This window comes from Struthio camelus, chromosome 1, assembly GCF_040807025.1.
Source record: "Struthio camelus isolate bStrCam1 chromosome 1, bStrCam1.hap1, whole genome shotgun sequence".
NCBI lineage: Eukaryota > Metazoa > Chordata > Aves > Struthioniformes > Struthionidae > Struthio > Struthio camelus.
In genome coordinates, this window is record NC_090942.1 from 24,485,975 (window position 1) to 24,499,815 (window position 13,841).

General features: G+C 36.4%; 1 protein-coding gene across 10 annotated transcripts in view; it reads left to right on the forward strand.

Moving 5' to 3' along the window:
* POT1 (protection of telomeres 1) overlaps positions 1-8,848 on the forward strand; it is a 79,536-nt gene extending 70,688 nt beyond the window's left edge. For 7 of the 10 annotated variants that reach the window (XM_068931771.1, XM_068931778.1, XM_068931813.1 and 4 more), the window contains 3 exons: positions 657-748; positions 4,391-4,496; positions 7,194-8,848. In XM_068931771.1, coding sequence (XP_068787872.1) covers positions 657-748; positions 4,391-4,496; positions 7,194-7,306 — 311 coding nt within the window. In that variant the 3' untranslated portion in view covers positions 7,307-8,848. Of the gene's footprint in view, positions 1-656; positions 749-4,390; positions 4,497-5,488; positions 5,648-7,193 lie in introns of those variants that run through there. The other 3 variants (XR_011139063.1, XR_011139066.1, XM_068931802.1) reach the window with 3 other exon arrangements.
* The last annotated feature ends 4,993 nt before the right edge of the window (positions 8,849-13,841 follow it).

Genomic DNA, 13,841 nt, shown 5'->3' on the forward strand with positions numbered 1-13,841 from the left:
ATAAGCAAATTCAAATAAACATAGCGAGAAAAGATTTATGCAGGGTCTTAGTAACTTTATATCTTTAAGAACTTTTGTTTGCTGGATGACAGGTACTGCTACCAGTGACAGAATGAATGTGGTCAGGTATTTATGATGGATTATTTTCAGAGACAGCAAAAATCTTTGTTTTCTGGGTAAAGCTTTGCTTGGTAGATTTTACTACATCATATGAAACGATTTATTTTCTTCACAATATATATTTCAGATGGAATGCTATTTTATTATCACAGCATTAAGGGCAAGTGTCCTTTAACACAGGGCAAGTGTCCATGGATAAGACACCAGGAACAGGAGATTTCTGTCAAAAGGATAGGGTTTAAGCAAACATTAGCATTTCTTTTACAAGGATGAAAATGGGCACTTAAAAAATCTTTCTGTATTTTCATAGTCTCATCAGTTTAAAAAAAAAAAAAAGTGTTTCTAGGCAAATTGCAATGTGTGCTCAAAATATGAACCTCATTTTGATGTTTAGATCCTCTTGTTTTGGCCTTTTAATTTATACTTTCAATTACAAGGTTTAAAGTAAGTTACCATTATAGGAGGGATATTGTCAGTTTGAGTTGTTACAGTTAGTTGTGCATATTCACTATATGAAGCAGATCTTTTTTCTTCAGTTTTAGGTATTGTGCCACTCCAGTATGTTTTTATTATGAAGTTTACACTAGTTGATGGAACAGGAGCACTAAATGCATACCTTTTTGATTATGTAAGTAAACTAGATAAAGGGAGACTATATGAATTATATAGGTTTGAGTTTTATTTGTTTTTTAAAAGAGGAAACATCTACAGAAGTATTCAATCTCTGTTACTTACTATGTTTTTATAGGGGCAGATGTAACAGTGTTACAATGTTGTGTTGTTTTCTCTTTATTAGTTGTGGTTAAATTATGCAACCTGAATGATGTGTGAATGATGGGAGCATTTCAGAATTTATGAGGGTAACTTCTGGATTAGTTCAAAATCTCATGACTTCTCTCTCAGCTTATAAATTCTAGTTTTAGGTATCCATTCAGTAGTTCATGCTTTCTGTTTCATAGGATCATTGGGGTAGAAGAGCCTAAGAGCCTCCTTTCCCTTGATCCTAAGCAGGATGTACAGTTATACAAATACTTGTCTTCGATTTGAAAAGTAGTTTATTGCATTACTTTGCAACCCTTATAATTAACCTATCCTCAGTCTTCCCTGAAACAACTAAGACCATTCCTACTATCTGAGACACTGAAGAACAGATGATTTGCCTGTCACTGCACACTGTATAGTAATAATCTTCTCCTGTTAAGACTAAACAACCCACAATTCTTTCCATCTTCTTTCATGAACAATATTTTGTAAACTCAAGTCATCCTCACTGTTGTTCTGGGTTCTCCCAAGACGGTTCCCCTCCTCCTTGAAAGGCCCAGCCAAATAACACTTCCATGTCTATAACTCAGTATGGTGCTGATTTAGTTTTTTGCTTACTGTTTCATATTTGGTATAACCCCTTCATCTCTCAAAACCTTGACTTTGAGAAATTCTTCCTCATTCTTTATCTGAGCAGTTGAATGTGAAGTGCAGAGATACGGCACTTAAATGCAGTATCTTATACAGGTGTCCAGTGGAAAACAGTCTTTTTTTTTTTGGTCATAACACCTCTCCAGTTTGTCAAAGTCTTCAATTCTAATTCTTTCCTCTGGTATACATGAAATTCTCTAAGCTTTGTTTTGTCTATAAACGTAGTGGGCCTATTCACTATTCCATTAGACGTGTCGCTAATGAAAATCCTGAAAAGCACCAGACCTAGAATAGTCTGCAGTCCCCTGCATAATCCCTTTTGGGCATTCTCCCAATTTATCAGTAAACTAGTGATAACTACTCTTTGTTTCTATTTCATTTTTTTTATTTTTTCTCTCCTTTCACCCTAGTTTATAAACTTTCTTATTAGATTAGCAATCTGGTGCACAAAGACGATTTCTATAAGAATTTTTGTAATGTTGAGTGTGGAGGATTACTGACTGACAGGAGGTGATCATTGCTTCCTACATATCCAGACTGGGGCAAAAGATGAGTTATATTCGTCTAGCTAGCATCAGCCTTAAAGAGTTTACTCTCCTTCCTAATTCCATTACAGATTTTAGTGTGTGGTTACAGATTTACTCTTTCTGACCTTTTACATGCAGGTTGATCTCTGGCTCAATTTCTTTAGTCTCCTGACTACAAAGATGAATAATGTCATATATTATGGGTAGCTGAGCATGATTAAATGAATGTAAAGTGTAATGTAAATGTAAAGTACTGTTATTTATATATGTGTGTGTATATCTTCAAATGTACATAACATCAAATGTTTTTATAACTTTGTATGGGAATAAGGTCTTCCACATGTCAGTGGGAAAGATAACTTTGCTCCTATATCCTTTGCTCCTTTGCTTCATTCTTTTGCTCCTTCAAACATATTTTTGTATGCAGAAATATGGTATGTCCTTTGTTGGGTTTTTACACGCACACACGCACTCACACATTTCAGTTATTAGCCTAATTTTTGAGCTGGTACATTGACCATGTTGAAAAGGAAAAACAATCAAGGTGAGAAGAGTGGTAAACAGAATTATAATCTAAAATAAATTAGTTTTGTGTTGCAACTTTGTCATTATATAAGTATGTTTGTTATGTTTTCTTGTTCCAGCAATACAGCTGGGAATATCAGAATCTCAGAACCTATATTTGGAATAATACACCTACCCAAGGGGAAATTAACCAGAGTAGTGGCACTTTACAGTTGTAACTTTCTCCAGAATGGGACAGAGTAACAATTTTGTGGAATTTTTTTCCCCTGCACCAGTACTGTTTAATGTGTATATATCTGCATGTTTTCACCATTATATTAAATGACTTTGAATGAAAAAAAAAAAGGAATGTTTTTCCTAGTTTTAGTTTTAACACTTTAAATAACAATAATAATGGAAAATATAAAAGTTTTTTTTCTTAAAATACCACAGTGTATTAGCAGCAAAGGAGATCTAAGACTATGATCCCTACTTCGGCTAGTCGTCGTTTTCTTCTGCTATACCTTTTCCTTTTGATTTAGAGAAACTAAACCTCAAAAGGGAGGTGATGGAAAAGATGTTAACCATCTCGTGATTCAGAATTCCAGAAATCTGTACTTCAGAGTAGCCCAGATTCTTACCAGGTACTACTCAGTGCTACAGCTGAGCTTCAGGAAAAAGAAAAAACAATTTCTTCTGAAGTGCCAGTGGCCAGCATTCCTCCTGATGGTACTTCAAAGACAAGTCAATGCTTTCCAAGTCTAAGCTCAGGTTCTTTTGCACCACCCAAGAAGGAAGTGGGGTGCTTTGAAGTGTAACCTTACTCTGTCTTCCAGTCACACTTTTATAGGAGACCTCTCAGTTCTTTTCTTTCATTTCTTTATGTAGTCATTGAAGGAAAAAAAATTGAAGTTATATAGTTAGAAATGGATGAAGAATTCGAGAAGTAAGAAGAAAAATTAGTTATCTGTGTCCATTTTGCTCTCTACTAACTTCTGATCACTTCCATTAAATGTCTCATACGAAAATTATATAAAAGGCATATTATTCTGTATTCATATCTTTTAACAAAAAGGAAAAATTGCCATAAAAAACTATAATTTAGCTGTTTAATGTAGTAATGTTGAGAGACTGAGCTCAGTTTGGGAAATAAGACAGTTAGACTTGAGAAACTCAAAATTAGCTAACAAACTTGGAGAAAATAAAATGGGAGTTTTATCAGTCACATTACTATATATAGGTTTAAAATACACAGAAAAGCGTATATAACATTTCCTTGTGCTGTCCTTTATTTTACTCTTCCATTCAGAAGTGTATTTCACAGTATGAGCCTTTCTCCGTAGTTTCTAAAGCAACCAAAAAAAAGAAAAACTAAAGGAGTTCACTTGTATGAAGCCAGGTTCGAGTGCCCCCGTGTTATTGAATGACTTTGTTCCTCGAGTGTTCTGTTCACCCCAGCAAGGGACTGCTCAGGAGGATGGACCAATTCTCTTCCACCATAACACTGTCTGACTGTGGAGGTTTATGAAGAATATCTATGTGACATATACAGAACTATGTGTGTAGGTGTTTTAGTAGCATACTGTGCTTTCAGGTTGGCTCTATTCCCTGAATACTCACGGATACTGAAATACAGACTATTAATTTATTCAGACAGGTCTTATTTTGGTATCTTAATAGTTTTTAAAATCTTATTTCTGTTTTGTTGTGTTAAATACCTGGATAATTTTAAGTTCCTTAAATGGAAAGAGAATATGCATTCAGGGTTCTGGCTAATGATTTCTTACCCTTCCTCTAACACCTCAGATTTTTCTGTTCTCTTCCAGGAAAAGTTTTTCCAAATTCCTGCTTCTGAAATCTTAACTAATAATTTTCTTCAGCAAAAGATGCAGATGACAATGAATACACTCTGCCCTCCAGGAAGAAAACTAGGTTAGCTTACTATTATTTTAAAGAGGGATGGGAAGGGAATGGGACCTTCGATCTATTACATATGCAATGTCTTAGAATTCGGTTTATGCATGGGCAAAACTCAGAAGTAAGAAATGCAGCAGTCCATAAGGTGAGTTCTGATTACTTAGTTTTCATACGTTTCTGTAATAGTAAAAGTCCCTTTTGAGAAAGAAAAGTAATGATTCAGTAAATTCACATGTAGCATGCAGTGATGTGTGAATACATTCACGTCTAGGCAGGCATGAACATGTCATTTGTATTCATATGGAAGTTAACCAGAACACCTCTGTACTGAATGTCACAGCCCGCTAACGAAAACTGAAAAGTAATTCAGCTTATACCACATGTTCTGGGAATTCTGCTGTTCAGTGCACAATGCCAATTTAGAGCATCCCTTGCAACAGGAAACATCTGTGGAAATTGGACAAAAAGTTTCCACTCTCCAATTACAAAGGTTTTCCTGCAGTATTTCTGCTATGGTAGAAAGTAGCTCTACCCACACCACACACCTCCAGGATTATCTGTATGTTTCTGCCATAGATGTGACTTCAGGCACATACTCTCTCAAAGTACGTGGCTGTCAGTGACCCACCCACACCAGAGTCTTTACCCTGCCTTCAAAAAGTAGCCCATGAAACAGATAATAGATCTTTGTTTATCAGTTCTTCCTCTCTCCCTCATGTTCTCCCAACATTCAGCCTTCACTGCAGTCAGCTGGAGCTCAGGGAGAATTCACTGAAGGGCAGAATTTGACCTGGTTCTTGATTGTAGCTCATTTTTTGCCTTCCTTGTTTACAGTTGATGCTAAATGGATTTGGCTTAATCAGAACCTTGCACTTCTTTAGAGTTAGAAAGCAGAAGTCGTCTAAATTGTTTCCTTGGGGGGGGGGGGGGGGCAGTTCTGGGAGGTATAAGGGTGGAAAAGCCAACAGGATCATTCTTTCATTGTTACCTTTTGTTTTGCCTCCAAGCACTTTTATTTTAGTCCATGTCTAAGCATTCTGAGGCTTGTCACAATGCAGTTTCCCAGAAGTACTGCGGCTGAACTTGAGGTAGTGCAAGTGTTACTAATATAAAATTTTCACATAATAAACACAGTTGTCCGTCCATACTTCCAAGACAATGTTAGTAAACCCTCTGGCAAAAGTGAGCAGAGATAGAATAGCAGCATTTAAAATCTGAGTTTTTTTCGTTGGAAAAGTTTGGAAATCTCCAGTGAGGGGACACCAGCACGAACGTTTTACTTGATCTGTCACCATAAAACTACCAGTAGTTAATCATCAGTAGTTCCGTAGTACGAGTTCTCTCATATATGCTACTTAAGAGATATCTTTTTGGCTCCATTACTTAGATCTGCTGCGCTTCATGGTAAAATAAATAATTAAACAAATCCATCAGTGATCAGCTATGAGCTACAGTAGGACTCCCATCAATATTGCAAGGAGCAAACAATAGTGAAAAAAACTTAAAAGAACTTCTATGAGAAAGGACGGAGGGTCGCTTCTGTAGCCTTGAAAGAAGTAATTATATGGAACAAAGAACACAACAGGTTGAGTGGTCTTACCTGTCCATCCATACTTCTTGTGTTAAAAGTGTTCAGGGAGGACTTCTTATAAGGAAATAAGTGAGAGGAAACCATGTTCTTGCCCTGAACTTCTGTCTCCCTGTTTGTGATATTTTACTACATTGGAAATAAATATACTGTCACAAATACAGCATAATAGTTCCATTATGGGATTAAGCAGAGAAAGAAGAATGTATGAGTAAGATAAAAGTTGTACAGAAAGTGTATTTGACAAACAGTCAGAAGATTCTTTAAAAAAAAAAAAACAAAAAGAAAGTAAATTTTTGATATTCCAAAATCACGAACAGCTCTGACGATCGAAAGCCCAGCAGCCACCGTAACGGCATGGTATGGGGGTTTCCCATAGTCAGCTCGGTTCCATTAGTATGCAGGATTACTTTATTTTAATATTGATATTTGTATGTCTGCAAAGAATGCTTCTTCCCTTCCAGGTGCAAGCTGTACAATACAGTGTTCTGGGGGGAACATCTGAGAGGTGTTTTTGTTGTTGTTACTATCTAATAATTAGAGCCAATTTTCCCCATTTGATAAATGACAGGATATTTTGAGATCCACCATAACCTCTTTAATGATTTTAGCCACTTATAGCTCGATGTAGGACACATGCTTTTGGAAACACAAAAAGCCATTGAAAAGCTTTACTCTTTGAGGTGAATATTTTCTATATCTTTCTGAAGGTAGTATTAGGGGAACACACTCAGGATTAAGTAAATGCAGAGTGTGCCTGAACAAGCAGGTTTGTGGGATTTACACAATACACATATAACACATGAGCATGTTGTTGAGACCAGTTTTATTATTAGAAAGTCTTCATATATGCTATATTGCAAAACAGCTACTGGTACCAAGCTTTGGGGCTTTTGGGAAAGTTAATTGTCACTAAATGCAATTTCAAATGGTGCAGGAACCTTTAAAATACGAATTGGAATGCTAATTGTGAATTTTAACTTCAAAATGAGTAATTCTTTTGTTTTTTCCAGTTAACTGTTGTGTATGTTTAGATTACCTAGCTAAGAGCCTGCTAATGTTCTACTTCTCTCCTGTAGCAGTTAGAAATGAGTATAAAAAAATAACTTGGTTTTGGTTTATAGATGACTTACCATGGCTGGAATGCTTTATCAAGTCCTATAACATCACGGATGGAACGAAACATCAAGTTTATTACCAAATTTTTGACACTACGATTGCTGAAGATGTTGTATAGTGATGTCTTGCTAATAAGTAATCCAGTAATGGTCCAATTTCTGTTGGATCTGCATTAAAAAAGTGTGTCCCGTTTTCAGAATTCAACCTGTATATATGAAGTTTTTGTTTGTATATTAAAATGAAAAGAAATTACGCTTCAATGTGTTTACTACTTGCCTGACGTGCAGGCTTGTGAGCTGAGTGCAAGTGGAAGTGCTCAGCTTTTCATTGGAAGCTGCTTGGCTCAGGCTGATGGAAGTAGTCTAATATCCAGCTGTTATCCAGGTTACTCCAAACTGGTGATGAGGTGACTCTACACTGACTCTGTGGTCAGAATGTTCTTGCTTTGTTCATTTCTGTGTGAAAATAAATGATTTCAGCAGAGATGGGAGAAAGAGCTTCAGTAAACTTCTCTTCTCTCACAGTGCTTTGCATAAACACATTACTGTTCTCAGCCAGTTTGAGAGGGCTGTTGTCCATTTTTAGGGATGTTAAAGTGGCCCTAAAAGGGACCAAAGACTGTTAGCATGCTTATTAACTGGGTCTGTGTTTTCAAAGACTCTGATATATTTGTCTAAATTTACTGTCAGATTATACTCCCTAGATCTATGTTTTGTGTCTTGCATAATCAGATTACGTTGCTAAATTTGGAGACAGCAGACTAATCTAGTGATATCATGGCTTGAAGATACTACTAGAAAATAATACTATGTGGTTTCACTTTGCATTCAGAAGTATTTTACACAAATTCAAGACGTGTTTCTCTAATGATAATTAATGCAGAAATTCCTGTCGAGTCAAATGCCTCCTATAAGAGCAAAAACAATTAATATTTTCAGCAGCTGTTTTTTAAGGGAGTTCAGAAGCAAGATGTAAATACTTGTGAGTAGATTATTATTTTGATAGTAGATGACATTTTCTTTTTTTAATTTTTCAGAGTTGTACGGTAGATTATGCAACTGGTCATTTAAAAATTCATCTAAATCTGCAGATAATTTTCTGATAGTGTAAAAATTTGCACTGGCTGTAAATGTCATAAACCTGGAGATTATGTTCTTTATTGATCAGTGTATAGGGAGAACCAATATTAAATGTGGTTAGTGGATATTACCTTTCCAAAGCAGGGAAAAACTCAACTTCAGAATGGAACAAGCAGTTTATGAAAGAGCAGTATTTGCTTATGAAAGCTTACCTGAATCTGAATAACTACATGAGAGAAAAACAGTGAATAACGAAAATAACTTATTGATTGGATATTCTAAAACTGAAGACACTGGAGATATAGTGTATTAAATCATTGGAGGGAAATATTTTAATTTTTTTTAACTGTGATAGCAGACATTGATAATGTACCTTTTTCTGATTAAGACTTTGAAGAAATAATGGATAAAAGTATATGTTTTGAACTTCAATATAAATGTAATTGGTTTCACCATGTCTCTCATCTGAGATTCCTGCCATAACACTCTGAAGACATTTTATAATTGCGTGCACATCACTTGACTTTTCTGCTGTTGAATATTGTAAATGTTTAATAAATATTTTTTCCAAATAGTGAGAATTCTTGTATTTGACTTTTAGTTTTCAGTTCATAAGAATATGAAAACTTTTGCACAAATAGCCTTCATCCAGCAAAATACTTCAAACAAATGTTTAAATAGTTTGTTGTATTGAAATACACATGCTTAACTCTTTTCAAATATAATTCGTAGAAATGATTTTGATTGGCAATGAAAAATGATGTATTTTAACAATGCTAAAGATCATCTGTCTTCCAAATTTTGAGATACTAACAATTCATTCACATGGATGCAAATCCAGGGCATAAGATTTTTAATTCATGGAGCTCCAAGGAATTCTGTGCTCTCAGAACCTGTGAAAAAGTCCATGCATGTCTTCCATCTACCTCATTTTCTTCCTTCATCCCCACATATGGCAGCATGCAGGCAACAGCATCAAAAAATCTGTTTCTTACTAGATATATGGAGTAAATGGCAAACATGCATGGAATGAGAAGTACACAGCAGCATCACCACAGGCAAGGGCAAAGAATGCCTTGTCGTAAAGAGGAGTCACGTGGGAAAATAATAAAAATATAAAAGAACAGTAAGGAAACATGAAACCATTGCAGAAAAAAGATAACCTATTCACAGGGAGAGTGCATAGAGATGGTAACACTCTAAAAAAAAAAAATAAGAGTCTTCAGAAACAGATGAGAGAACAAAATAAATATAGAATCATATTTTCAGAAATGTCCATAAGATTGGCCTCCTGAAGTCCTTGTTTTAAAGTGGTTTAAACACTTAAGATTGGAAGTCTTTCAGAAGTCACTTACATATAAGCTCTTGAATGCCTAACACTCTCTTGAATTCCAGCTGGAAAGAGAGAAGGTAAATAAATAACCTGTACTGCAGAATCAAAGAGGCACTCCTTTTAGGTGGTCTGCTGTTCAGTGGATGATGGGTCTTTTTTCATCAGATTTTAGTCTTGTGGGAACAAGAGATTTACAGAGAAGACTGTGAAATGCTTTTACTTAATACTGATGCTTTGGCTACTGAGCAGCAGGAAGTGGGATTGAAGAAAAGACATAGAGCCCAGGCTAACAAGATGACGTCTGCAACAGAAGAAGGGTTTATTGTGTTAGCGGAGGTGAGCGTTCAGCTCTTCAGTACAACAGGTCATGATGAATTTATTCATGCAGGGTCACTTTTGGCTAGAGCCACTGCATTTGTACATGAAACTGGCATAAATTGTGAGAGTGGCAACAAGGCCAAAGATTGAAAAAGAGTAATAAAAGACTTAATGGAGGCCCTGTGAATATTTTCTTTAGGGAAGGAAAGATGAAATTTCAAATAAGCATTATTAAAAGGGCAATGAACAATGAGTATAAAGAACTGGAAGCAGGGAAATCAGCAAAAGGTGGACAGGAGAAGGAGAGAACAATTTCAGAGGGTGCTATAGTATATTGTTCCTTCTTGCTTTCTGAAACAGCTCCAGTTTATACTTCTTTGATATTCATCATTTATCTGCATACACTCAGCAAATTGAAATTCTGGGAATACAACTGCATTTAGATGCCTTTTTTTTTTTTATCTGAATATTTGCAAGTAAACCGGTAGAAATATGCTTAAAGTAAAAATATGTACTCCCTGAGGGGAAAAAATGAAGTTTTGGTCTCACAGCTGTTTTATTTCATTCAAAATTCTGAGCATTAATTTGTTCCATACCTCCTCCTGCGTGTGTACAGTTTATGGACTCTCGCTGATTAAAATACAGTTTTGCAAAGTACAAGCTACATCTTCACAATTCAGTCCACATTTAACTGTAATTTCTCAAGACCAGCTAACAGGCAGCTCTGAATTATGCAGGTGTTACTTCACTGAAAAGAATTCTCTGAATGATGGCAATTTATACATGCTGCTTGAGTTTCGTGACTAGGAGAGCAGCAAAATTGAACAATGAAATCTACTGATAGAATGGATAACTACTGTTTTTATATCTTTCCTTTTCTGTCTACAGATGACCCTTAAATGGCTCAAAGCCCCCCTGAAGCAATACTTCAAATGACAAATGTGATCAGGCACAGGCAGGATGTATATTACTAGAGGGGTTTTACTGGGGGAGGGATACGGGGCTTGCACCAGACAGCAGTATTTAATGCTATTATTCCTGCATAGCTGTACATTAATCTCTTACTCTGTATTGAAGGATACTGTCACCATTTACTATGCTAAAGATGCAAAATCCTGTTAAAAATGTAAGTTTCAGTGATGGAGTTTGACCTAAACCCTCAAAATAAAGAGACATCAGAGATGATCTTGACACTCTGCCCTTCAGTTTCTCTCTGTACCCTAGTACATATGGTGGTGTACGCAAGGTCACGCTGCTCAGAAAGCTACATCTTAAGGGGAGATGATAAGCTGAAATTACTCTTCCACTATTTGCTTTTTCTGTTGAGGTAGGCAACAGTGGGTAAATCAGCCAGCTTTACAAGCATCAAGAAAGAGGAGGAATGCGTTCCCTCTAGAAGTCAGTTAATGCGCTTATTAGCAGTGTGCTGCTGCTTAGGTCCTTCTTGCAAGAAAATGGAGCAAAAATATTTGAAAAGCTTCATTTGAAGGGATGGGAAATGTCAGAAGTTGTGCATAAAACCTCAAAGGGAAAAGTTAGGGAGAATATCTGTTAAATATCTAACAGTGTGCTTGTCAAAATTGGCTATAATAACTTAGAAATCTTGGTGCAAATCTGTTGTTTGCCATAATCTCTATGATTTGACACTTATTAACTTTTTGAATATAAGGGATTCACTGGAGTACTAGTTCACAGTTATGTTTGCAATCTAGTACAATTCCACTGGACCCAGTTCCTGGAATTTCTTTCTTTCTGTCTGACCCGAGAGGTCAGTTTGTTTTTCTTTTAAATACTGAATGTGAGAAAAAATCTTGGCAAAATTACAACCTCCTTCATTAATTAGATCTATTCTTGCACTTTACCCAGAACCAGGGCCTGTTCACAGCAGGTCATTTTCCTCTGGCAAGAACTATATTGCACAATGATCCCTTATAAGTGTACCTTTTCACAGCAAGCCTGTAAAAATAGCAATAGTTTTCAAAGCTCATTTAGCTCCTCTGCTGGGCCTGGAAAGACATGAATGTCTTTGGCCTACTTTTCAAGCTGGGTAAGGAGGTGGCTGATCTGATGTGATGCGGCAGTGAGTTCTTATGGTTTAAACTCATTTCTTCGTCGCAACAGCAAAGGTACTCATAGCCTCATTTTAAATATTGAGGTCATTGGCTAATATGTGTCAGGAGAGCATAAAACTACTGAATACTCATGTCAAAAGCACGTGCAGTAAAGCATGTGCAGCAAACCAGATCAGATTTGGGAACTGATTCCATTTGATACTGATACAAGGAAAGCTAAAGCACGGGTAAGTGTGAAAGCAATATATTCTACTTCTGATGATTTGCTAATTCAGCTTTGGTAGACAAGCTGCCCTGAAACTTAAAACAAACCAATGAATAAATAAAAGGTTACTTTGACAAAAAGTGTAATGAAACTACTTGCTCAAGCAGAGTAGAAAGCCCACAAGAGCTGTGATATTGAGAGCTCTAAATGCTGTTTTACTAACTGAAGATTGACTTGTGTTTCTAAGTTGAGGCATTCCTTCTGGCAGTCAGTATGTTTAAGTTCCCAGTCCAGTTCAAACAACCCTTGGACCTTCCTCCTTAGATTATTCAGCAAGGCTGTCAACTAGTTTTATAGGAACTGAAGTCTAACTGCCAAGATAAGTAAAGAAGCACTACTGCTCAGAGATTAGTGTTGCTTTGGGATCTAGGTAGCTATCATGAACATATCAGGTGATAAGAAATGTTAATGGTGTTCATTAACAGTTCCTCCATGCAGTCTTCCCATTGCTTCTCTCAGAACACACAAGTACTCCCCTGTTTTTCCTCAAATTCATTCAGGAAGGTTGAATATTTAAAAAATGCAATAATTAAGTCTTGATCAAAAGGAGAACAGAGGCAAATTCAAAATAGCTGCAGCCGATCACATCGCAGTTTAGAACAGCTGTGTCTACACAGTTGCAAAACATGCATGGGAGAGTGTGCGTAATGTCAGGTGGTACTATGGTAATATAGCCCCTTATTTCCTCCTTTTCAATTTGTGCTTGTTTCCGGAGTTATAAAAGAATTTTTTCTTTTGCTAAAAAATTACTTTTAACTAATGTCCTTGGTTAAAAAAAATTACATTTCTGATTTTTTTTACAGGAAGTAGAGGAAGACAATTGCTACCTGGCACTGTTTGGATGTTGTTAAGCTTAGTTTTCTTAAAAGTCTGTGGGGAACTAGGTGCTCTAAAAGATGGGCTCAATGGTGATAATTACATTTTCAGTAGGCCCACCCAGAATCTCACAACTTTTCTTTGCAGACTGCGAGTGCGGGGTAGGTGTATAGAATATTCTCACTGGAAGGCTCGTGAAAGTTAAGCCCATAAAAAATTATGACTTAGTCATATACATCTTAAATTTCTCTCAAGGACAGCAATGTACGGGTGCCTGTCTCCCATAGTCATGTTCTAGCTGAAATACAATGTGCTTCCTCACATTATACTGTAGTTATCATTTTTTAGTTTAAAAGACAAAACTAAACTAAACTAAAAAGCATCAAAGCTTCTCAAGCTTCTTGTGAATGAAGTGGTGGATTTGGATGTTCATAAGGCATAGAGGTACAGTACTGGGCAGCAATTGCAAAGCAGCTTGAAAATGTAGTACAGCAGTCTGGCAGGTACTGTTGTGCAATGGAGACTGGTGAGATGGGTGAAAATGAGAGATGGAGTTTTTTGATTTTGGACGGTGAGATTTTATCATAATGAATTTCCTGATAGGTGGGTCCCCCTGCTCTGAAGACACAAGGCTTTTTTAACCAAACTAGGAACTACACCTTTGCTTACAGAGCACTTAAATCTGTATCTATGCAAATCTCCAAACTTGTACATCTGTACTGATGCCAGAATGGAAATGGAGGTCATATTCCTCTGCCCAGCGAAACTCT